General features: G+C 52.4%; 11 protein-coding genes across 11 annotated transcripts; 3 read left to right on the top strand and 8 right to left on the bottom strand.

Moving 5' to 3' along the window:
- Positions 1–366: 366 nt before the first annotated feature.
- Positions 367–2,648, bottom strand: PC9H_002676 (uncharacterized protein; the record flags this gene model as incomplete). Its single annotated transcript, XM_036772311.1, has 3 exons — positions 367–1,037; positions 1,111–2,499; positions 2,552–2,648. The coding sequence occupies 3 exons, from the start codon at positions 2,646–2,648 to the stop codon at positions 367–369; spliced, it is 2,157 nt and encodes a 718-aa protein (XP_036625957.1).
- A 1,831-nt stretch (positions 2,649–4,479) lies between these two features.
- On the bottom strand, positions 4,480–5,027 carry PC9H_002675 (uncharacterized protein; the record flags this gene model as incomplete). Its single annotated transcript, XM_036772310.1, has 2 exons — positions 4,480–4,748; positions 4,811–5,027. 2 exons carry the CDS (start codon positions 5,025–5,027, stop codon positions 4,480–4,482), a joined length of 486 nt encoding a protein of 161 aa, XP_036625956.1.
- Positions 5,028–7,320: 2,293 nt separating this feature from the next.
- PC9H_002674 (uncharacterized protein) lies at positions 7,321–8,223 on the bottom strand (the record flags this gene model as incomplete). The annotated part of the gene is made up of 5 exons (XM_036772309.1): positions 7,321–7,368; positions 7,438–7,465; positions 7,533–7,654; positions 7,763–7,898; positions 7,976–8,223. 5 exons carry the CDS (start codon positions 8,221–8,223, stop codon positions 7,321–7,323), a joined length of 582 nt encoding a protein of 193 aa, XP_036625955.1.
- Positions 8,224–8,876: 653 nt separating this feature from the next.
- On the bottom strand, positions 8,877–9,434 carry PC9H_002673 (uncharacterized protein; the record flags this gene model as incomplete). Its single annotated transcript, XM_036772308.1, has 4 exons — positions 8,877–8,924; positions 8,986–9,138; positions 9,224–9,274; positions 9,345–9,434. 4 exons carry the CDS (start codon positions 9,432–9,434, stop codon positions 8,877–8,879), a joined length of 342 nt encoding a protein of 113 aa, XP_036625954.1.
- A 2,104-nt stretch (positions 9,435–11,538) lies between these two features.
- PC9H_002672 (uncharacterized protein) lies at positions 11,539–13,935 on the bottom strand (the record flags this gene model as incomplete). The annotated part of the gene is made up of 10 exons (XM_036772307.1): positions 11,539–12,169; positions 12,221–12,420; positions 12,474–12,507; positions 12,561–12,649; positions 12,700–12,742; positions 12,800–12,942; positions 12,996–13,038; positions 13,096–13,749; positions 13,804–13,848; positions 13,898–13,935. 10 exons carry the CDS (start codon positions 13,933–13,935, stop codon positions 11,539–11,541), a joined length of 1,920 nt encoding a protein of 639 aa, XP_036625953.1.
- Positions 13,936–14,393: 458 nt separating this feature from the next.
- Positions 14,394–15,215, bottom strand: GIMAP8 (gTPase, IMAP member 8; the record flags this gene model as incomplete). Its single annotated transcript, XM_036772306.1, has 4 exons — positions 14,394–14,694; positions 14,759–14,973; positions 15,049–15,082; positions 15,142–15,215. 4 exons carry the CDS (start codon positions 15,213–15,215, stop codon positions 14,394–14,396), a joined length of 624 nt encoding a protein of 207 aa, XP_036625952.1.
- Positions 15,216–15,679: 464 nt separating this feature from the next.
- On the top strand, positions 15,680–17,000 carry PC9H_002670 (uncharacterized protein; the record flags this gene model as incomplete). The annotated part of the gene is made up of 6 exons (XM_036772305.1): positions 15,680–15,696; positions 15,748–15,853; positions 15,903–15,976; positions 16,026–16,059; positions 16,117–16,316; positions 16,370–17,000. The coding sequence occupies 6 exons, from the start codon at positions 15,680–15,682 to the stop codon at positions 16,998–17,000; spliced, it is 1,062 nt and encodes a 353-aa protein (XP_036625951.1).
- A 143-nt stretch (positions 17,001–17,143) lies between these two features.
- PC9H_002669 (uncharacterized protein) lies at positions 17,144–17,883 on the bottom strand (the record flags this gene model as incomplete). Its single annotated transcript, XM_036772304.1, has 4 exons — positions 17,144–17,438; positions 17,491–17,675; positions 17,732–17,765; positions 17,837–17,883. 4 exons carry the CDS (start codon positions 17,881–17,883, stop codon positions 17,144–17,146), a joined length of 561 nt encoding a protein of 186 aa, XP_036625950.1.
- Positions 17,884–18,202: 319 nt separating this feature from the next.
- PC9H_002668 (uncharacterized protein) lies at positions 18,203–19,014 on the top strand (the record flags this gene model as incomplete). The annotated part of the gene is made up of 4 exons (XM_036772303.1): positions 18,203–18,324; positions 18,375–18,408; positions 18,457–18,656; positions 18,708–19,014. The coding sequence occupies 4 exons, from the start codon at positions 18,203–18,205 to the stop codon at positions 19,012–19,014; spliced, it is 663 nt and encodes a 220-aa protein (XP_036625949.1).
- Positions 19,015–19,307: 293 nt separating this feature from the next.
- On the top strand, positions 19,308–20,066 carry PC9H_002667 (uncharacterized protein; the record flags this gene model as incomplete). The annotated part of the gene is made up of 4 exons (XM_036772302.1): positions 19,308–19,378; positions 19,425–19,458; positions 19,514–19,704; positions 19,763–20,066. 4 exons carry the CDS (start codon positions 19,308–19,310, stop codon positions 20,064–20,066), a joined length of 600 nt encoding a protein of 199 aa, XP_036625948.1.
- A 186-nt stretch (positions 20,067–20,252) lies between these two features.
- PC9H_002666 (uncharacterized protein) lies at positions 20,253–22,911 on the bottom strand (the record flags this gene model as incomplete). The annotated part of the gene is made up of 10 exons (XM_036772301.1): positions 20,253–20,276; positions 20,327–20,942; positions 20,999–21,210; positions 21,257–21,290; positions 21,455–21,561; positions 21,779–22,031; positions 22,087–22,452; positions 22,509–22,702; positions 22,762–22,795; positions 22,856–22,911. The coding sequence occupies 10 exons, from the start codon at positions 22,909–22,911 to the stop codon at positions 20,253–20,255; spliced, it is 1,896 nt and encodes a 631-aa protein (XP_036625947.1).
- Positions 22,912–23,174: the final 263 nt, after the last annotated feature.

The raw sequence follows: 23,174 nt of genomic DNA, 5'->3' as shown, positions 1-23,174 counted from the left end.
AGGGTGAGGGTAACAATAGAGAACAGAGAATAGAGAACGCGAGTGAGAAGTGAAAGCATAGCCATCACAACCAGCTAGACAACCAGCAACCAGCAAACAAAGCCCAGTAGCCCAGTGCCCAGTATCCACGCAGTAGGCTCAAACACCAGTGCCTCAGCCACCTCCGCACTCTGCACAATTAATAACTGTCGAAAAGCAGAAAAAACCCATCGAAAAGCAAAAAGCAGAAAAAACCCATCCAAAAGTGAAAAGTAAAGAACCGAAGACGCAAGAGGCGAAAGCAGAGAGTTGGGTCCTTCGAGGCGGCGAGGCGGACCGCAAGCCTCCGCCTCCGCCTAAGCCTACGCCTACGCCTATACATGCCCACTATACATGCCCACCGTACGCATCTTCCTCGTTCCCGCCGACGCTATACACGCTCTCCCTGCCCCCACTCCCGCCCCCGCCCCCGCCCGCACTCCCAGCAGGAGAATACAGCGTCCTCACACCATTCGCCGCGGCGTAATTGCCGTAACCGTAATTGCCGTAATTGTAATTGTAATTATAATCGGTCGTTACCGGCGCCGAAAGGCTGTACGGGGTGCTGGTGCTCGCACTGGCCGAGATGGGAGGAGAGATGGGAGGAGATATGACCAGCGGCGCCGGCGCCGGCGTATTATTGGCAGTGCGCATGCCGTTGACGGCGTTGACGGGGGTGGAAGACGAAGACGCGTGCGACGACGTGGCGCGGCGTTCAGCATAAGCACGCAGAAGCGCATCGGGGGACATCACCGAATCCGGGGCCGCAGCCATACTGCTCATCGAGGGCATCATCCCCACCGGGCCCGGCGACCTCGGGGACACAAACCCGCTGGAGGCGCCGCCGCCATGCGCGGGGGGCGGGACAGTAACGACAACGACGTTATTCGTATTGGCATTCGCGTTCGCGTTCGCATCGAACTGGAACTGGCTTGGCGAAAACAGGAGTTCATCGCTGCCTTCGTCGGACGCAGCCGCGCCAGTCGTGGGCGAGGCCTGCTTCGAGCCTTTGCGCATGACTACACGACCCGACGGTCAAGTCAATCAATCACACATCTCACACCACCAAAACAAAAACGAAAAACAACGTACGTCTCAGCGCAGGAACCATCGCGTCGTCCTCCTCCTTACTCGCCGAAGACCCCGCATTCGTACTCGTACCCCCGATCCTCCTCCTGATATCCTCCACGCTCAAGCTCGTCGGGCCCTGCGTCTGGGTAGGCGACATGCTCCCAGAACCCTCTCCCAACGCGCTTCCCTCCTCGCTGTAGTCATCGCCGCTGTACGGATTCGGGAAATCCAGGCTCTTCTTCGAGTGCCCGTTCGATGCGGCGTTGGACGCAGTAGTCAAATGCGAGACGGGCGATGCGGAGCCCAATCCTCGCTGCTGCGATGGAACGTCGACCGTGAAGGCAGTGTGGAACGCACGGCTCGCTCTGCCGGTGCCATATCGGGAGGTTCGATCCATGGACGGGCGAGTGGTATCAGCAAAGGAGATCCGTGACTTTCTGTCCACAGAGGGTCGGGTTCCGTCCGCGAAGGAAACACGCGATTTCCTATCGCCGTTCGAGTACGTAGAAGCCCGCACGCCGGGGCGCAAGTGCGACTGGTATTCAGCTAGGGCAGGGTTGGCTACAGCTTCTGCGTTGAACCTGGCGTTGGCACCGATACCAGCTTGCCCTCCTGCGATGACGCTGTGCCTCATCTCCTCGCCCCCATAGACGCTGTTCCTCATCGCGTCGTTCATGCCCTTCTCGCCGTACAAAGACGCACGGATACCCTCCATGCCTCCCTTAGCACTCATGCTAGTCCAATCCCGGCTGATCACGCTCATCCGCTTATCAACCATCTCGCTAAATCGTTTCCTCTCGTCTCTGCTCGCCTTTCTCTTCCTCCACACGTAATAGCCGATGCCGGCGAAGATAACGAAGAGGAGCGGGACGAGGGCTGCAGCAGCTTTCGAGCCGGCTGACAGCCCCTTCTTGGGCTCAACAACAGGTTTAACAGTGCCATCGGGATTGTTATCGACAGCGAAGTCGGATACTCCACCGTCGAGATCTTGGATCTTCCAGTCGGCCTCTGGTGGCACGGATCCATCGGCAGGCGGTACATATGTCGCGGCGAAGACGGGGCCTGCTGGAAGCGAGTTCATGAAGATAGGATCGCCTTTGGGCAGGATGAGAAGCTGGAGCGAGACAGATGTGTTGGGCACGGCAGTTGCGTTCCACCACTTTGGTTTGACGGGGGCGCTGTAGGAAGACAAAGCATTGGGAACGGATGTATACAGGTGGATTCGAGTAGAGTCGGCGTTGGTTTGGGTAGAATCAGTGTTATTGTGGGTGGAAAAGGCATAGAGATAGATATCAAGAAGCTCGGCGGTGAGGCATGAAGAATCCCATGATACGGTGAGGTGATCAGTTCCAGGAAAAGAGAAGGATTGCCCTTGAGTGGGCGAGGTCATGAAACCACCGGTCATGCAGCCTTTGAAGGTTTGGTAGGTAATGCACGGCCAAGATATTGGAGATATACTCACTTGCGCTCGGAGCCCTCTTTGCCCATCTCTTCGCTATCGAACCATGCCTGAAAGGAGCCGCTGGAAGGCCAAAGTGAAGATGGGCGAAGTCTGCCATATGTAAATTTTAGAGATTGTCGTGAAAAGAGCGTGTGGTGTTAAAGAATCTGATCAAAGCGAAAATGTGAGCAGCGGTCTCGTTGACTGTCGGCAGTTTGCATACGCTTTTCGTGTCGCCCAACACCGTGTGCGTATCCCAAGCGAAAAGGCGGGAGCGTCGATGTGGGGGAAAGGGAGCAAGATCGGAAAACGCTCCCAGCGAATTTCGGAACAATGATATCAACCGACTCACGGTTTCGACTTTGAATCCCCGACACCAATCAGAAGGCACGCCAAGGCATATTTCAGTCGCCGACTCAATGCGCTAGGGATGATGGCGACCTGACAGGGCTTGTGATGGCCAATTTGGAAGGTTGGCGACCATAAGTATTCAGCTCACTTCGGACCTCTCCCACCAAGGACGACCATATGCAACCTAGAGGAGTAGTCGAATGTCAAAGGTCTACGTACGAAGCAGGCCGCGAATGCCGCTACTCTTCTTGCCTGTGGAAGACGGACCGACGCACCACCGCTATCATGAATGACTTTTGTCCCTTCATCGCTTCTCCTGGTTCCCATTACCATTTTGCTACCTTCCCGCCGTAAGCCACAGCGTTCTGAGGCTCAAGCTCAGCGCTCAGGCGTTATGTCAAAGGACGGTACTACGGCCCCAAAGCAAGTCTGCACTTGTCTTCTGCAGCCCGTAACGACGACTCACTTGGACTTCCGCGGCACTTCCCCCCCGTTTCCCCCGTTTCCCCAGCATGCACATGCTCTCCGCACCAACCCATACTGTCCGCTACTTCTCATGGTCCCTCCATGCACATGCACATGCACATATACGACGGCAACGACGCCGATACCCTCCTTCCCTCCTTCGTGTCCCTTGGCGTCCGGGCGATCGTTGGGCATTCATCCCATTCAGTGTTGGGCGCATACAGGGCGATTAATACTAACGAACACGAACACGAACAGAAACACGAACGCATGGTACCTCTTTCTTCCAACTTCCATCTTCCATCTTCAACCCCAAGCACCGCACCTTGTCTAGATATTCAACAGTAGTTCTCGTGCTGGTCTCATTTCGCATCGACGCATTCAGAATATCGACGCTTTCGTGATATCGACGCTGCGGGTCACTATCATAACTCAGGACATCCGTTACTTATCATTATCGGGCGCACCGCATATAGGGCGCCAAACATGGATGATGGCTGGATCGCACCTCTTCCCTCTCCATCGCACCTCTTCCCTCTTCATGGCGCTAGTCAGAATAATCGCAACTTCGCCGGGCGCTGTTGTATCTGTTGTATCTGTTGTATCTGCGGACAGTCTCAGGCGGTACGCCGACAGGTCGAGGCTACTCAGGAACTCGATGAACGAGATGGTGGTGGAGGTGGCGGTGAACGAGGTGGTGGAGGTGGGGTGTTGGGGTGGGAGAGGGAGAGATGGTGGTGGTAAGAGATAGTAGCGGTAAGAGAGAGAGAGAGAGAGATGTAAGTCGTCCACGTCACACCCTTTGTGCGGATTATAGCTGACATGATACCGACGTCTCGCATATGCATGTTGCCTAGCAAGTTGCAAGTTGATCGCTGGGCTGGTAGGGATCGTTGGGCTAGTAGGGGAGGCGCCATAGCTGAGCAGCTCATGCCCCGTATACGACCACACAGCATTTCAGATCTTTTGTAGAAAAGAATTACTCGTGAAATATCGTGTCTCGTCGTACAGGAACAGGGCTAGCCAAACACAGCAACCGTAGCGAAAACTACGTTCACATCAACAATGAAAAAGACAAAGACTATTCTTCAAACATACATACACCGCGTTATCGTCAACGCTGCGTGACGGTGTCAAAAGTCATCGACGATCTGGGCCGCACCCCGTCCTCCAAATCTCTTTCCGCTTTCCGCCTCTAAATCGCCTAATAATAATCCCTGCTCCTCGACCGGCCGTGCGAGCGCGACGAATGCGATGAACTCGATCTCCTGTGCCTCCTCGACGAACTCGGACTCGGGATGATGATCGTCGTGGGCTGGCGCGGCGGCGCGCCGTAGTACGGGGATGCGCCGTACGTGTACCCGGGCGCGGGCATCATCTGCACGGGCAGCCCGGCGTGGTACTGCGTGGCGGGCATCACAACGGTGGACGGGGCCCCCACATACGAGGAGCCTGCGTAGGAACCGCCATACGCATACGGGGGCACTACAGCGGGCACTCCCACGGCGGACCCATACACAGGCCGCATGCCCTGCATGGGAGCCATGCCCGGCATCATTCCCGGCATCATGGTATGCGTCGCTGGGTAGGCCGCGTGCTGCACGGGGACGGGGAAGCCGTACGAGCGGTTGGTGGGGGGGAGCACCATAGAACCGTTGGACGGTAAGAATACGGTGGACATCTTGGTGTCTGCGTTGTGAGGTTGTGAGTTGCCCGTGGTATGCGGGTGTTTTGTGCAAAGAAGTGGTGGAGGGACGCTAGATACCGGTGGGTGGGCAAGAGGAAGCAGACTTCGGGGTCGTAGTTATATAGGTATAGGCAGACAGCGCACGGCAGCCTCGAGTTTCACGTCGTGCGTGGGTAGAGGGCTCCGCAGATGTCAGATATTGGAGGAGATCGCGGGCGATGAAGGAGCGTGACTGCGGCGCGTCAAAGTCAAAGTCAGAGGTGAGCGTGAAGAAGCTCAAGTCGTGAGGTCGTAAAATCCAGCAGCTGCCCGAGACAGGTAGATACTAGATACTCGTAAGCGTGAGCGTGAGCGCGATCGTCGCGTCGTGTCGTGTTGTGTTGTGTGTGTGTTTGACCGGGACCAGCCTGGTTAGCGGAATCAATCACTAAGGAAGTGGTGTCCCTTTATACGCCAGGCAAGAGGGCCAGGAGCTATGCATGCGTACGTAGTTCCGGTTGCTGGTTGAACGTTGAGAGGGCGCCGTGGGCGGCGTTTGGCGTTTGGCGTTTGGGGGGAGTGCTAGGAGCTAGGAGCAAAGGCGGTGCCCGTTGAGGCCTTGGGGTATCATATATCAACGTTGAGGTATCAACCGTCTCGATGGTCTCGATGGTTTCGGGCGTCGATAGCTATGCCTGTGACGATATGCTGCAGGGCTCCGGACTCCGGAGTAGTAAGTAGTGAAGTAGTAGAGAGCGGGATACCGGAGCATCGAGCATCGAGCATCAAGCATCAAGATTTCAAGCATCGAGATATCAGGCATCGAGCCCCAGTGCTCCGGGGGTTCGGGGGTGGAGGAAGAGCCGGTGCTTGGACGCGGATTCGTCGTTCGAGATGAAGGGCAGTTGCAGGTGGTTCAGCCGTTGAATATTGAATGGTCGACGAAGTTTCAGACTGAGACAAGGTTTCAAATTTCATGCGCATGCGCAAGCGCTTGTACCGTACCATGTCCACGTGGTCCAGAATCCAGATTTTCCTTCAGAGTCAGACTCCCAGTCTCCCATGCCCGCGATTCAACATTCAACTTTCAAATTTCAACGACAACTTTCAACTTTCCACGTTCAACTTTCAACTTTCAACTTTCAACATCAACTCTCAACTTTCACCTTTCACCTTTCATGCACATGCCTTGCAGGTTCCAACTTCCAACGAAACCACGACTTCAGTGCGATGCCGGGCCTGCTTTCCCACAAATATTAGGACCGCAAGGGGGCTGCGTGGACGGGGGTGCCGACGCCCCCGACCGCTGGGCTGGATTGGGGATTGAATATTGAAGCTTGGAGGGGGAGTTGCAGGAGGTCTTGCCCTCGTGCTCGCGCCATCAATTCTATTACCGCTCATAGGTTCGTCCTCATCACTCTGCTCTCTGCTATGCCCCCCTCCCCTTCCTCTTCCTCTTCTATGACTATGACTATGACTATGACTATGACGAAACCAAGCAACTCTACCCCGACAGTCTCATGGCCAAGCACGCATCCCATTTCGTCCAGACTCCCGACAGCCGCGTATCGCAAAGCTGCAGTAACCGAGTAACCGAGTTCAGCTCTTAGCGGTCAGCGGTCAGCTCTGGTTTATGTTGCTTGCGTGAGAGCGCTGCCCGGAAGACGGGGTGGCGGGATGACGAAATGATCGATCCGGTCTTTTGTCTTTTGTCTTTTGTGTGCTCGGCTTCCTCTACGAGGGGACTGGATGACGGGAGTAAATGTAATTTGCAACCGGATCTCTCCCTGCCCTTCTGTTCGCCTCAGCCGCGTTCGTAGTGTAGTTGCTGATCTGCTGCTCGTGTCCCAGGCATGGTCTACGTCTCGGTGCTCCATCTCCATTAAAACGCGACCATTCAAGCATTCAAATATTCAAATATCCATTTGGAACGCTGCGGCCGCGTTTGTGATACGAATTACGAATACCTCGTCACTGAGGGTGCTTATGTATATGATCCCCCAGCTGCACACCGTGACGCTCGACGCTGCAGATATCGACCACGCCTAGCCCATCGCATGCAGTGATGTCACTTTTCGACCACTGATCGCCAATCTGAGACACCTCATGAGGCCTGCGCCGACAGCTCGGGGGCGTGCGTAGAATAATTGGTGCCGGTGATGTATCACACTCTCAGCTGTACAGTATCAGTCCGACCATATAGAATAGGCAGATACATCGTTGCGTTGCAGCCAGCAGCAACATACCATTACCCCGATGCATATGCGATTGGGGCGTAACGCGTAAAGGCGGCGTATCTTACATACCACTAGTCCCTCGGTTCGTGGACCAAGGCCAGTGGACCCGACCCCAACATCTGTTCGAATTCTAGGGGCATCCATGACACAGTCAGGGAACGCTTGCACTGCAAAAGAAGGCTGCTCACCGACGCCGGCGATGTGTCCAACTCGCTGCTAGGCATGATGTCAGCGCCATCATCATAAGGAGGAGCAACATGACAATTTGAATTTAAACGTTTACCTCTCATCGCACTTCTCCAATACGAGACTCTTCAAGGCGCCCAGCCGCGTGCACGGTGTCTCGCTGACGAGGCGCACCTTGAGGCCCCGTTCCTTCACGATACTCCCCACGGATATCGTTTCCTCCTCCTCCTCCTCCTCCTCCTCCTCCTCCTCCTCCTCCTCCTCCTCCTCCTCCTCCTCCTCCTCCTCCTCCTCCTCCTCCTCGTCCTGCTGCAGCGCCGCAAACACCAGCGCCGCACCGTCTAGTTTCGGGTGTTTCGCTGTCAGACGCGACACATCGCTCAGCCCGTTCTCTACATCCTGACGACGCAGCGGCCGCGTTTGCCCCAGGCAGTAAACGACGCATCCTATCCGCCCATCGCCCCTGCCCGCGTTACGATACGATATGATATAAACAATCAAATTAATCAAAAGACACCTCGAGAATCTCCGAGTACGTACCTCAACTGCCGCCCCAACTCGCTCGAAATCTCCTTGAGCAGCCCCGCGTCTAAGCGGCCGTCCGCCGGTGCCGGGGTATCGACGAACACTACGCCCGGTCGCGTTGTCATTTTACTCGCTTTCACGGTCCGCGTGACCGGCTCCGTCGTGCCCTCTGCGCCGACTGCGACCGTCGTATCGCCTGTTGCCGCCCGCACGAGCTTTAGGGGTTGAGGGGTGGATTTGATTTTGATTTTGCATTCAGACATATTCAGACATGTTTGAGCAGCACGATCGCGATCACGAACGTGGCCTTGCTCACCAGGCTCTTGCCCGACCCCGACGCGCCCAAAACTCTGCGGAAAAGGTCATTGGGTTATTGACGCCGTTCAGACGTTGAGTCTCACAAGACGACTGTATTCCCGTTCCTTGGCATCGTATTGCTTGCAGTCCTCGGACACGGCGTTGAACGTAAAGTGGGGGTAGTGATAGTGGGGGTAGTGATGGTGATGAGGGGGGGCCGGGGTAGATATTCGAATAAGCACGGTTGGTGATTGGCAGGCAGGCAGGACTGCGGACGGCTGTTTATAATCGTCCACGGGGGGTGGGCAGCAGGATGCAATGTGGACCGCAAACATACGCCGCGTGGCTTCGAAACGATATGATGCTCCCACCGCCACCTCACACCAGTCGGCTAGAGGGTCGAGGGCACGCGTTTACGACTTGAATAGGGCAAAACAACTCAAACCAGATAAAACAGACATGTTATAGCATTGAGCAAGTAAAGCGTGGGCGCAATATTACGAAGCACAGACAAATCCTGCCACCAACACCCAATAAAATCTACGCAACGGTACACAAGCACAAGCACAAGCACAAGGCGAAGGCGGCTCCGAGTCAGCGCTTGCGAGGCTCGGCGCATTTAGAGGTTGAGGTTAATGGGCGAGCAGCCCAGGTTGACCAGCCCACTCTGCGATTCAGCATCAGCCTCGAGCGCCGGGGGGGGATCTTTATCGAGAAATTAAACGTACTTTGCTAACGTCTTTGCAGCAGACCGTCTGCGACGAGCAGCTCGTCCCCGAGACGCCGACGGCCGCGAGGGGGCTGCAGTGCGACCCGACCAGGCCCTGCAGATTGGTGAGGATGTCCAAGGGACCCAAGATCCCGGCGGCTTGTGCAGCCGACTGTGTGGATGGTGTTTGGTGTTTGGTGTTTGGTTGGTTAGTAAGATGGGCAGTAAGGTACAAGGTACGAGGTGGAGAGACTGACAGCGGACTGGACGGATTCGCAGCACTGGATGGAGCCGGAGCCGCACTGGTTCTATAATGGGGGGGGGAGGGGGCGTCAGAGCTGGGCGCGTGTACGTCGGCGCGGAGTGGGCACGGCTTACCACAGGGGTCTCCGTGTTGGCGATCGGGCTGGCGGCCGCAAGGAGGGCAGAGGCTGCGAGGACAACGGCGGCGATGCGGATGGAGAACATTGTGTGTGTGCGTGGAGGTTCGCTGGGAGTGAACGCAAAGGTGCTGTCTGTGATAGTCGACTAGAAGGAGATTGCAGTGGACTGGGGAACTGGCAGAGACGGACGTGCGGTATTTATACTGCAGCGGGATAGTCACTAGTCATAGGCGAGGCTCGGCAGGCCAAGGCGCGTTTTGGTAAGTGGCGGTTGGGCCATGGGACATGGGACGTCGAGCCAGTTGAGTCCAGAGCCTCGGAGGGCGGCGAGGCGTGTATTTCATCGCGATCTGTGTACATACGAAAAGTAAAAGTAGAAGTAAAAGTAAAAGTAAAAGTAAAAGTAGAAGTAAAAGTAAAAGTTAGTCAATAGAAATAGAAATAGAAGGACGTACGTATATTAGAGGATTTCGAACGGCAAGCCAATTTGACTCGAGTTATACATACAGTATACAGTATACAGTATACGGGTAGGTGGCTCGGCGCAAGGAGGTTCTTGGCCGCGCCTTCGTGCGATATCCGTCCCACATCGCTCACCCCGATTTTGGGACGGGACGTGATTCGGGGTTTGCTCGTGCGCTCATTCGTTATGGTTATGGGTTGTGGGGTGGAATCGTGGTGGATGCCGAGAGCGTTCTGCAGGATCTCAAAGAGATACCTTGTTCGTAGGTTCGCAGAATGGAGGAAGCTTCCGCGGCGCCCAGACCCCACCTTCCGTAAGTCGTAAGTCGTAAGTCGTAAGTCAAGCTCGCTCGATCATCCGTACATACCAGCGAACAACAGGAGTGCTCTAGGCAAAAATAAGAAATTGAAATTGCGCTGACATCTGAGACGAGAGTCGCGAGGCCGTGGACATACAGGAAGCAAGGCGACTTCCTATGGGTTGTATGCGCGCGGGTGGAAACATGCTCCCGTATTGTATGGCCCATTCTTCGCGTATATTATGTAGTGAGAGCCCCAATTGATTTGGACCTCAATCATCACGAAGTTGGTATTGACGGAGCCCGCGGCAAGGACCAGCGGCTAGGACACCAGTATCATGTTACTCTGTTAGAAACTGAAACTGCCGAGGAGGCTGAAGCCGACGAATACATCCGTTCCTGCATCGCCGGGCTAGAATCAGCGACTTGCGACGAGCCGCTGGAATACATGCTCGCGCGACACCTCGCGCGTTAATATCTCGCCGTGGTGGAGCTGCAACGAAGATAGAAGGACGAGGATAGAAGGATGAGGAACGCGCATATACACAAATCGCATACGTACATTAATATTATTCATTCACTTGATCACAGGCGTCTGAGGCCCGTTCTCTGCGAACGTAATGATTTAGACGATGGCGGTCAAATAGAGCTGCGAGAACAGTACGAACTTGATCGTAGGCGGGGTCAAGTAGACTATCCTCCGTAGCTATGTGCGTGTTCCGTATCGAACAGAAGCTGAGGAGACGAAAGCTAAAGGTGGTTGACCGTCAGGGTGGCGCGGGTTGACCCGTAAGAGAATGTTAAATAATACTACCTACAGCAACGCGGAGGACATCTACATACCGTCTCTGGATAAATCTGGTGGGCAAACGATTCAGCTGACTGAGTTACGACCCGCTTCGTAAGTTGATAGCGTTATGTTAGTTTAATGGGGAGGAGGTATGAAGAATACCTACCTCTAACGTAAATGAAAGCTACCGTTGCTCACATCAGTCCGTGTGTAATCGCTGGATACTGACGGTCCATCGGAAGAGCTACAGTGAATTTGGCAACTTCCTTTTTGAAGGTGAAGCTTGCGTAAGAGTAGCGACGCGTTTAGCATGGCGGCCTGGACGAAGCAAGGAAATCCACCACAGACCTAGGCGTATTTTTGCAATGTCACTCGTGAAGGTGTTGCTGAGCAAGCTGTTTGCTTCGGGTGGGGTCAGAAGTATCATGTCACGTGGCCGTTCTCATAGATAGTTACGTCCGACACCCTCACACCGCATCTTGGAGGAGTAATGCAGTACATAGTTCTCGATGTACATTCAATCAAAGGGACAGCAGGGACAATCTTAGCCATCGGATGGCATTTCGATCCCAGCGGTACAAGTGTAAGGCGATAAAGGTACAGGTTTGGTACAATATGAATCCACCGACACCGTCGACTCATTTCTTGAGGAGTTTGAAGAATCCCAGAGTCGAAGTGAAGAGGCGGCGTAAGCGCTTCCCAATGGGTATCTTCAGCACTTCCATTTCCTTGACCGTTGCCTCCGTCTGCAGTCGAAGTTCTTCGTACTCCTCCTTCAAGGCATTCAGAACGGTTTCGTCGTCGTGCTTCTTCATCGAATCCCGAAGGCGATGTAAAGTATCCTGCTGCCGCTTCACCAGGGCCTGGAGCTTATTGAAGAGTTCCTTCCCGGCGCCCGTCTCCGGAAGTTCTTTCTCCAAATCAACCAGCTCCTTCTGCAACTCGACGGCATACCGCTCATTGTGACCAACGACGATGCTGTCGATGATGTCCCAAGCAGACTTGTCGGTGTTCTTATGGCGCATCGTTTTGGATCCTTGGCTGATCATCGTCTTCCAGTAATGCCGCTCGAGCTCTTTCTCCCTCTGCTCTCCCGTTGCTTCGTCGACCTCGTCCCACATCGTCGTCGTCAGGATGATGTTCTGCAGCGCGTCCTTGCCGCACAGCTTCTCGAACATATGAAGGTTCTTCAGTGGAGTACCGGCCATTCTATTGTCCGTTATTCGATGGAAATAGAGGATGCCGGCCAGTTTAACGTTTTGCTCGTACCTGATATCGATATCGTTGGCAAAAGGCAACAGAGATAAGGGCAAGACTCACGTTTGCTTCAGCCAACCAGCAATCATCTCGAGGATTTCTACGTCCGATTTATGGGTATCATCGAACCCGGGTGTGTCCACGAAGATGATGTCCTGCATGCTCCGCTCAATGCATTGGAATTTGAGGATATCGATGGAGTTGGTACACGATTCTAGATCGTGCCCTACCCCAGTGACATTTCCGGTCGCCATGTTGATGAACTATCGTACCCGTTTCATTGAGGGACTTCACTGACAAAATTTTCGCGACTCACGGAACTCTTCCCAGCACCAGTAGGTCCCATGATGCTACGACTGTAGTATCAGGCACATTCGTTCAGAAGGAAGGGGACGATCCTCACGCAATAATGACATCGTCCTCCTTAAGGTCTTCAGTTTTTACCTTGAAAATCTTCCCGGCCTTTTTCATGTACGCGGCTACCTCTTTCTGCTAGTTCCAGTACTCAGTAATATTCGTTTGAAATGCAGGCAGAGGAGTACTTTGTTTCGGAAATTCAGAAGCCGGCTAAATACCTTCCTATTCCTGATTACGATGAATGGTGAGCGGGATGGATGGATGGGGAAAGGACATTATGCCTACCCATCAGTTCCCGTGGTGGCCAGTCTCTCTGGGGGGGATAAACTGTCAGCGTCTGAATCCCTCAATGGCGTGACGTCGTGGTGATTCCTCGACCCGGGAGCGTTCCCAACGTCGCCGTGTTCATGGGCAGACGATATGTTCGACTAATTACAAGATCTCAGTAGGATTCGACGTATAAAAAGAAACATGTCATTACTTCGTTCTGAGGGTTGGCGTTTAACGTAGAGTCATTCTCGGAACTATGAATATTGGTTCGTAAGTGAGGTAGCTAACTGCAAATAATTTGGAAGACATACACTCCGCTACTTTCGGCAATTTCTCGCACCTCACGGGTATGAGGCTGCTGCTCGTCGACAACAACATCTAAAGGGGAGGGAGCTGCGACCTCGCGGCCTTTATCCGTAAAGCTTCTATCTCCACGTCCAAGCACGTTATTCCTAACATCACCAACGTGCCTATCGGTAACGTGGTCGGCTTCAGGCAGATAGGCGTCGGGGTCTACTTCCGCACGGCCCATCGTGTGGTTAGAATTGCGCAGGTTATGAGGTTTATCGTCGACTTGGAGGCCAATGGGTGATATAGTATCGCTTGCATTGTGATCCGCACCTTCTGGGGCTTGGGAGTCGTCCTCATCGGGAATTTCTTGCAGGCTACTAATGTCGGTCCCACCGAGCTGCGCAAGCTCTGCAGTACTGTGGATTATCTCCGGTGAAGGCTCGTCTATAGATGTGGGTTCGGCAGTATACCGTCGGACGCCCGCCGAGCCTCGTGTTTGCAAATCGTCGCGGGATCGCTTACGGTCTCTTGATGGTTGATCAGGGACTGGAGAGGAATGGGCATCATTTGCGTTCGGCGTGGAGTAACCCTTCGCTCCCTCAGCATGCAGAATGATTCCAGGTGTTGAGCCCGAAACTTGCCCACCCCTGGAAGTAGGACGGGGTGGTCGTGCGCTTGAATAGAATTACAAAACTTCGAAGGGATAAAAAGTCAAAGAGTAGGCGTACTGTTCGGGAGTTTCCTGTATTAAAGTCGACAAGCGTCTCTCTTTCCTGAGAGGCGGTTAGAATAGCGGCAAGGCAGAAAGTAAGGTCCACCAACGGGTTCTCAGCAGGTTGTTTGCGGCGTAAGAAAGACATCGACATCTGAGAAACCGGTGAGCGTCGAGGTATTGGTGAACGAAGCGACACTCACATCTCTGGTCCAGAAACGAAGGTTTCGAACTTGGAATGAGCAAGCAGTTGATGCAAGTTAAGAAATGGGGAGAGGGTCGTTGCGGTCGTGCCGCTATGACATTTGAAGTACTGTGCACCTTGAAAACGTGTTGAGCAGAATGTCGAGCCCCCATGCTAGTCACACGAGGATGAGGGCAAGGGCACTCGTCCTCGTGTCGAACAAGCGTTAAGAGCGATCAGATACCGAAGATAACGACAATTGAATCCACATCAATGCTTCATCAAGGAAAAGTGCAAACAACGGAACTACGTCCAATCCGAGATCAAGATACGCCTATCATGTTACACGAAACCAGGCATGAAGAGCAACAGAGAACAACGAGGAGCAAAATACATGCGGCCTCAGAACTTTAAGCGCTAAGCTAGGAAGTAAGGCGGTTGATCAGGCGCCACGCGTCGTCTCGCTCCCCTAAGAACCGATCCACTTTAGCCCCTCGCTGTTTGGCTTGCTGCCAGTAGGTCTCCTCCAATTTCTGCTGCCTATCCTCGCCTCTTGCGTTGTCCACTTCTTTCCACATTGTCGTCGCAAACAAGGTTTTCTTCTCCCATTCGTTCCCCACTAGCCCCTGAAAGACTTTTTCGTACGTCTGAGGTGATGTCGTGACACGGGGAGTGTTGACACGATGCAGATATATTATTCCGTCTACTAATCTGCCATTCGGCCTATATGTCGACGAAAATATATCAGCGAATGAACGGGAGCCTAAGTGAGTGGGACAAGACGCACAGCCTGAGGGCGGACTTCGCTGGGGCGAATTCCTCCAAGTCTAACCCGGGCGTATCAATGAACACGAATTTACGATCCGAGGTCTTGTAATGAACTCTCTGAACGACTTTCGTTATAGGGTCCAACGAAGACGGAGAGTCATTGCTCAGTCTTGCAGTGCGTGTCGTGCTTCCAGAGGCCTCGCAATGCTCCTCGCCAATTGCTGCATTTATGAACTGATTCAACGAACCATTAGAAAATCAGCAGATACTATATATCGACATTAATGTGGCAGGACACATGAGACGTACGGTTGACCTTCCCGAACCCGTTGGCCCCAGCAATCTGTTCAACGAAATCGAAGTTTGCTTGGGTAAGATAGCTGGATGGGTAGAACAGCCTACACGATGACAATAGCTTCGTCTGGGATAGTCCTCCAGTTGTCTACAATATCCTTGATGAGGTTGAGCCAGTTCATGTTGTGTAGGATGGAACGAGAGGCAATGCTCATGTCACCTAGTGATTATATCCATACATACCCCTCGAGTCCGTGCGGACATGAGGAGGAGACGAGGTTTTACTATCAAGATCCAAGTTTAAAAACTAAAGTTAGAGCTCGGAGGAACGATCGATAGGGCTTACCCCTATCACATATAGTGCCTCCGTCGAGTCGGTGGGGCTGACTCTCGAGATCTTACCAGCATTTCAACATGCAACTGCTTGCATCGCCCAGTCGAACATGCTGAATATCTTACTTCTATCAAACTTGGATGCAAACACCGCGCAACAATCAGGCAAGGAAACGCGCCTCGAGGAGAAGGCCCGGCGCCTGGGGACCTCGTGCCAGGTATTTAGGATTCATCAGAGAGAGGGCGTGCCATCCCTTTCGCGATCTTACTCGTGCTAAGTACTTTTGCGCTAGCCCACGACTCATACGTCCGAATGGACCACGACAATAAGTAAGTTCGACTTGACACGATGAGATGTACGCGCTCACTAACGTGGATAAGTCATGAGTATGGGATTCTTAGCCCTTGGCTTGACCAGCACATTGTTGATGTAACTCGTAGTGCTCGGGCAGACCACCGTCCCAAAGGCTTGCTCAGTCGGATAAAGGTGCGTGGTCATTTTACGAAATAGACTCCCCTGATCAGACAACTACAAGGCACGAAAAATGGGTCACGGTAATGTCCTCCCAGTGACCACCGACGAGCTTGACCAGAAAGATATCATTATCGCGTAAGTCAAACGTAGTCGTCCACCTGATGCTATTCAAATCTATACTTAGGGTGATGGGCCCAACGGGGGCGGGGAAGAGTTCGGTAAGTTGCCGATCCGCGCAAGAAGCACCCGTCCGTTACTTACTGAGTATTGACTAGTTCATCAACACTGCGACTGGAAACAAGACGGGTGTGGGTCACGAACTTGAGTCATATACCTCGAGTATCCAGATCATAAAGTTCCGATCCCTCGAAATCAGTATGCAGGACATTATCTTCGTTGACACGCCGGGCTTCGACGATACCCACAAATCAGACATCGAAATACTCACAATGGTTGCCGATTGGTTGAAAATCACGTATGCGATCAGATTCATATCTCATTGACGGAATGCCGACACTAACTCAACAGATACGAACGCAACGTCAAGCTAGCAGGTATCCTTTACTTCCATCGCATTTCCGACAACCGGATGGCAGGAACCCCTCTCAAAAATCTCCATATGTTTGAGAAGCTCTGTGGGAAGAACGCCCTCAAAAACATCATCCTAACAACGACGATGTGGGACGAAGTCGAAGGAAAGACGGGCGAGCAACGGGAGGAGGAGCTAAAGAAGCATTACTGGAAGTCCATGATTAGCCAGGGCTCCACGGCGATGCGGTTCGAAAATACTGAGCAGTCAGCTTGGAACATCATCGATGCTATTGTAAACACTCATAACGAACGATACGCCGTCGAGCTGCAGGAAGAGCTAGTGGACATGAAGCAGGGCCTTCCGGAGACAAAAGCCGGACAAGAGCTCTATGGCAAGCTTCAGGCGCTCGTCACCCGCCAGCACGATACGCTACAGAAGATACGGGCGTCGATGAAACGTCACGACGATGAAACGGTTCTCAACGCGTTGAGGGAGGAGTACGAGGATCTTCGCAAGCAGGGTGAGGTGACTATCCGCGACATGGAAGCGTTGAGGATCCCAATCGGGAAACGTCTCCTTCGATTCCTTACTTCTCGACTGGGTTTCCTGACATTCAAGAGGCGATAGTAGCGGTTTACAAGGAGACACCATATTTCATGTAGTTCAGTATCTTATTCACTTTGCAATCTCATGCAAGCGATCCTATTCTCTATTTACATCTCAGGTCAGACATAATGCATAATCCAGCTATAACCGTGGCACTATATAGTCTACTTCACAGTAATAACTTGGTCAAGGACATTCCACGCATCTCCACCGCCCTGAACGTTGATGGTAAATGGTGCAACCTTTATACCCGAAAAGTAGATGGCCTGAAGAGCGCCTTCCAGCCGAACAGTGTCGGCAGTGTCCCCCATCACGGCGAGGATCGTACGTGATCGCCAGGCGGGGCCACACAGGGTTTGAAATTTAGTCACTACGCTGCTTGGCTCAGGTGGCCGCGTGATGACCTTCCGAGTTGAATGATGGAGGTATATTATCGCATCCACATAGGAGCGTTTGTATCTTGGTGGGGGAAGGTTTAAGTTGGTGCCCAGTGCATATGGCGAGGAAATACCTTGCAAGAATGCGTCCGACGCTAGCATCAACATCTTTCCCTTCGTCTAGGTCCAACCCTGGCGTATCGATGAAGACGAATTTGGAGCCAGAGCGCTTGCAGACGAAGTCCTTCACCGCGGTTGTGCAAGGCTGAAGGCTCTTGGACGTTGCGGCCTGTTGCTTCCCGGTGGCAGCGTTGATAAACTGAGTGGATTAATCAGTTAGCTGCTCCGATCACGCGATAAATGTAGGCAACTCACGCTGGATTTCCCATCACCTGCTAGACCCAGGATCCTTTGCATCACGTATCACGAAGAAAAGTAAGCCAGAGAAGAAATATGTCAAGAAGGGGGAATGTTACTCACAAAATAACATAGGTTTGTTCGGAATTTGAGCTATGGAACCAGAGCATATTGTCAAAGAATGACGGGGTGCCCGCTTATACGCATCGACTCCTGTATATGAGGTTGCGGAACGCTGAGACACATGGAATCCTCGAGGCCAGGGGCATGCGCGTCAATCCGAGTCCAGATGATACACCACACATAGAACCCTTGGAATCATTCACTGCAATTTTGGCATTTTGTGCGGCGCTCGTAGTTCTTTGATAAGAAGGCTGGCAACTCGCGGAAACCAAGCGAGGCGAGGGTGCTGAAACGATATTCCGGGATATGTTGGTGCGCCACGTCTGAGCAACGAGCTGCGCAGTAGGCCTCCTCGAGGCTCGAGTGATGCTTTATATACGAGCAGGCTACATCAAGGAGAAGTTCAACTCTTCTGTATATAACGATCCACTAGAGGCTATGGGAAATATTTTCGGGAAGGGAGTGACAAAAGATGACGACGTGATTGTGTATGTGTCCTTCATTGTTGTCAAAATGTCGGTGACTGAAGATGGACAAGGTTGCTTGGGCCTACCGGGGCGGGAAAGAGTACAGTTAGTCGGTCAACTGTGCGGGCTGAACGTCACTGACCATACTCTGAGTTTCTTAACTCCGCATTGGGAGAAGACGTCGCTCGCGTAGGGACAACTCTGAGCAGTTGCACAAGCGAGGTTCAAATCGTGAAATGCCCTATTCCTGGTGCTCGTCGGCAGGTCGCCCTTGTCGATACGCCCGCGTTCAATCATGGCAACGTCAAGATTGCCGACATTGAGAAGATGATCAAGAAGGGCCTGAAGGAGATGTATGTGAATAATGTCGGCAATTATTACCGCGGCGCGTTGACAAAGAGCAGGTATAAACGCCAAATCAAAGTTGCAGGAATATTGTACGTCCATCGCATTACCGACGTACGGATGACAGAGAATCCGATTCGGCACCTCGACACCTTCCATGAACTTTGCGGCGGCAACCAGCCTGCACATAAGGTTATCCTCACAACGACTATGTGGGCGAATATAGATGAAGAAACGGGTGGAAAGAGGGAGCGAGAATTGAAGGATGGCTGTTGGAAGCCAATGGCCTCGCAAGGTTCTCGAGTCATGCGCTATCACGATACGTCTGAATCCGCCAGGGATATAATACGTACCCTCGTTGGATAGAATATGATCAGGGACTCCGTCCGCGCCGGCACCATCAGGTACTATGACAGGCTTCGAGAAGGCACGAGGGGGCATCGGCGTTGACCATCGAACATTGCAGCGTGGTGGTAGAAGCCGAGATGAGGGTGGATTCGTTCACGTTCATGTAAAACACGCTGGATCAGATAATCTGCAGATACCCATTCAGCCTTGATCGTTATTCGCCATTGCCTCGCATTGCCCGCGTGTGCAAGATAATAACTACGATGCGCAAGAGCTTTGAGCTACAAACCGTCATATCCTAGACATTCACCATGAACTGGAAATGGGTTAAGAGTGTGCAAAAGGTTCTACGTGGTAAACAGAACGACGCCACCGTCATCATGTACGTGGAGAGATTCCAGCGTTGACAGTGTTTGATGGTCGGAAAGATTGCTTGGTCCAACAGGATCGGGCAGGTCATCGGTAAGGTCATCGAGCTCCAGTAGGTGTAAACGCAGAATTGATGAGGTGTATCTAGTTTATAAACGCGGCGATAGGCGAAGACAGGCTAAAATGCGTGGGGATGCCCGACAATTCACTGGCTCCAGTAACGACCGACGTCGAGTCTGTCCATTTTATGAGGGGTCGGAAGGAGTACATCTTTATCGACACGCCTGGCCTAGACCTTCAAGAAAACACGGCGGAGCTGATAGACAAAGCGTACAAGATGTAATTGCACACCATGCGACTGTGATTGGTCGGTGAACTGACGATTCCTTCGCTGCAGAGCCCCAAAGCAAGCGGATGTCCTGGTATACTTGCACCGTTTGAGTGACCCCCGTGTCACGGTACGTCCGGAGGAATACGTCCGGATCCTCAAGCTGCTAGGAGGGAGCGGGTGGCCAAAAAGGACTATCGTCGCCACTACTATGTCGGCGATGGTGGATGAGGAAACGGCAACCGAGAGGGAAGTACAGCTACGGGACAATTTGTTGAAGAACATGATAGCGGGTGGAACGCGCTTGGATAGATTCTTCGGAACGAAGGAGGATGCATGGCGGATCGTCGACATGGTGATTAATTCGGAGTGACGAGTTGTAAGCGCTGGCAGCGCTTAAAATACCACTCCTCCCTTCGCTTCGATTCTGTTTGACTGAGTGAAGGTAATGCACTAGAAGAGGTTCGTTGCAAACAAAATGGTATGACATCAAGATTTAAAATTCGATACTGTTCATAAGTATGCATAGTTGTGACAGCCCTCCTTCAGTATGTCATATTCACTGCTTTGTCTTCACTGGAGCCTGAAAAGAGGTTTCGGATAGACATCGACACAAGGAACTGTGAGGCTTACCGCACGGGCTTTCCGGAAATTGAACAGCTGCGCGATACGCCTGGTCAACGGAATTTTCAACTCCCGTACTTGGCTAAATATATCATCAATCTGCTTCCTCGTCGCATCGTGTTGGAGCTGCAAATCCCTTGCTAGTTGTGGGTTGGCCGAATGGTCGCGTTGCGCTTCAATCAGGAGGTCCCGCAGTATCTTCCGCTGCTCGTCGAGTCGCTTCAGCAGATCGTTGTATAAAGTTTTTCCCGCTTGTGTTTCGCTGAGCCTTCTCTCTAGCTCTACCATCTCTTCTTGAAGCAATAACGCTGCTTTATTTGCCGACTTCCGCACCTCGTCGATGGTCTCCCAGGCCGATTCCTGGGTGAGTTCGAAACGTGATACCTTCGCACCGCAATCAAGCATCCCCTTCCAGAATTTTGCCTTCAGCTCTTCCTCTCGAGGCTCACCAGTGCCGTCCTTGATTGAACCCCACATTGTTGTGGAAAGCACTACACCTTCGGCGGCAGCGGTACCACACAGTTGACTGAACATCGCGAGGTTTTTCAGAGGTGCGCCGGCCATGCGATTATCCGATATCCTATGCATGTAGATGATCCCCGCTAACCTGACCTTATCTTGGTAGCTGATTTCAAAAAACACCTTCAGGCCCCTTGTTGACTCGCGATTGCAAGCACTCACGTTTGCTGAAGCCATACGGCAATTCTTCTCAATATTTCGGTGTCAGGCAATTTTGTATCGTCAAAACCCGGAGTATCGACCAGTATGACGGGATTTCCACCTTCTCGGCGTTTTACTTTGATAGGTTGAACCTCGGAGGTGCATGACTCGAGATTGTGGCCGACGACGACGGCGTTCTTCTCCCCAGCGGCATATTTGATGAACTGTGACTCCTTGAGCCGAACAAATCAATTCAGCCTTCGAGTCGCGTCGACGTACGGTGCTCTTCCCAACGCCCGTCGGTCCCATGACGCTAAAAGATGGATAACGATTGAGAGGACGTGTCCAGTTTTACAAAGACTTCACTCACGCAATGATAGTATCTCCCTCACTAAGTCTCTGACCTACTTTCCAGTTGAGCGGTAACATGATACCAGCGGCGAGAAGTTGCAGAAGAAGAGGGGACTCCGTACGTACTCTAGCCACAATGTAGCCTTGAGCAAGACACCTCGATATTGTTTCATAGCCTCGCGAGAGCCTCGAGGTCCAATCGGGAACTCTGCGTGAAGCCATGAACCCAACGCCTAGACCACACACGGGGGCATCAAACGCCGCACTGCGCAAAATATCACATAAATGTATAGAATAATGTCTAAAGGTACATAAACGGAGGAAAGCACAGGCATAATAGCAATAATATGGAAGGCATCCAGTTGGAGTCGTCTTTCTCTATACACGGACGGGATGCTGATATACTTAGTGTCACTGAAAGGTACACGGTATTTGTAGACTGTGACTTACGATTGCCGCCTTCTTCCAAGAAAAAAATGACTTGATTCGGCTGGCGAAAGGGATCTTCATCTCCTGTATCTGCTTCACGGTCGCATTCAGAAGCCCTTCAATCTGCTTGAATTGGTTGTCGAGCTCCGCTTTCAGTGCAGGGTTCGTATGATTCTGCTTCGAAACCTCCTCCCGCAGTTGCTGGGCGATACGTTTTTGTTCCTCGAGGAGGCGCAGTAGTTCACCATAGAGCGTCTTTCCCGCTTCTGTCTCCCTAACATATCCGCGTCTGTAAGCGGTGGCAGGAGATATTGGGTGGAGAAGCATACCTGAGGACTTTGTGGAGATCGACGAGTTCATGTTGTAGGAGAACGGGCCGTGCCTCGGCCCTTGCGATGACAGCACGGATGATGTTCCAAGCGGATTCGTATGAACCCATGAATCGCATGTGGTCAGACCCTAGATCGAGCATCGGTTTCCAGAACTTTTCGACGAGCTCTTTTTCCCTTCGTTCACCGACGTCTGCGGGTACCTTGTCTGACCACATTGTCGTTATGAGAATGACGTTTGGGCTTGCGGCCTCGCCACAAAGACTGCCGAACAGATGAAGATTTTTCAGAGGAGCTCCAGACATTCGGTTGTCCGTTATTCGATGGACGTAGATGATGCCTGTGAGGAGAATGCGCTTTTTGTACCTGACGCCGGGTTAGTGTTCCGTCGCTATTCGCAAGATGCCGTGTACATCTCTTACGTCTTTTCCAGCCAGCTGGCAATCAGTTTCAAGATATCGGTATCGGACCTCGTCGTGTCGTCGAAACCTGGTGTGTCGACGAAAACAATGTCCTCCTTCCCGTCATTGTACCTTACTGTCTCTATGTCTGCGGTATATGATTTCAAATCGTGTCCAACACGCCGTCCGTTCTGTCGCACGGCGGTGTCGATGAACTAATTGGGAGGGTAGACTCATTCGGTGCAGCCGAATGGAGGCTAGCGGATGTACCAACCGTGCTTTTGCCTGCGCCAGTGGGACCCATTACACTAAATTATGTAGTCAGCTGCGAAGAACTTCAAGAAACGGTGACATTGCAGCGTACGCACGCTATAATCTTGTCGCCACTCTTGATGTCGTTGATGCTTACCCCAAACTTGAACATGGTTGAGCGGAATGAGAAAACGACGAGTTTGACGCGAATTAAAAGATAAATTCAACATGAGTCGAAGCATTTTAATACTACGTTCAAATTTAATTTTGACAACGTTGTAAAGGCAAGGCAGAACAGGACGGCAACAGCCACAACTAGCCACGCTGGGTACCAACTAGAGTCATGATTGTCCCACGATGCCATTCTTGCCGACGGTCTCAAAACGTCTCGCCCCTTCTTGCATCTGCTTTCCCTTCCTTCTTCCAAAACGAAAG

This window comes from Pleurotus ostreatus (assembly GCF_014466165.1).
Source record: "Pleurotus ostreatus strain PC9 chromosome Unknown scaffold_11, whole genome shotgun sequence".
Lineage (NCBI taxonomy): Eukaryota > Fungi > Basidiomycota > Agaricomycetes > Agaricales > Pleurotaceae > Pleurotus > Pleurotus ostreatus.
The sequence above is the reverse complement of the archived record's forward strand: the minus strand, read 5'-3'. Positions and strand labels throughout refer to the sequence as shown.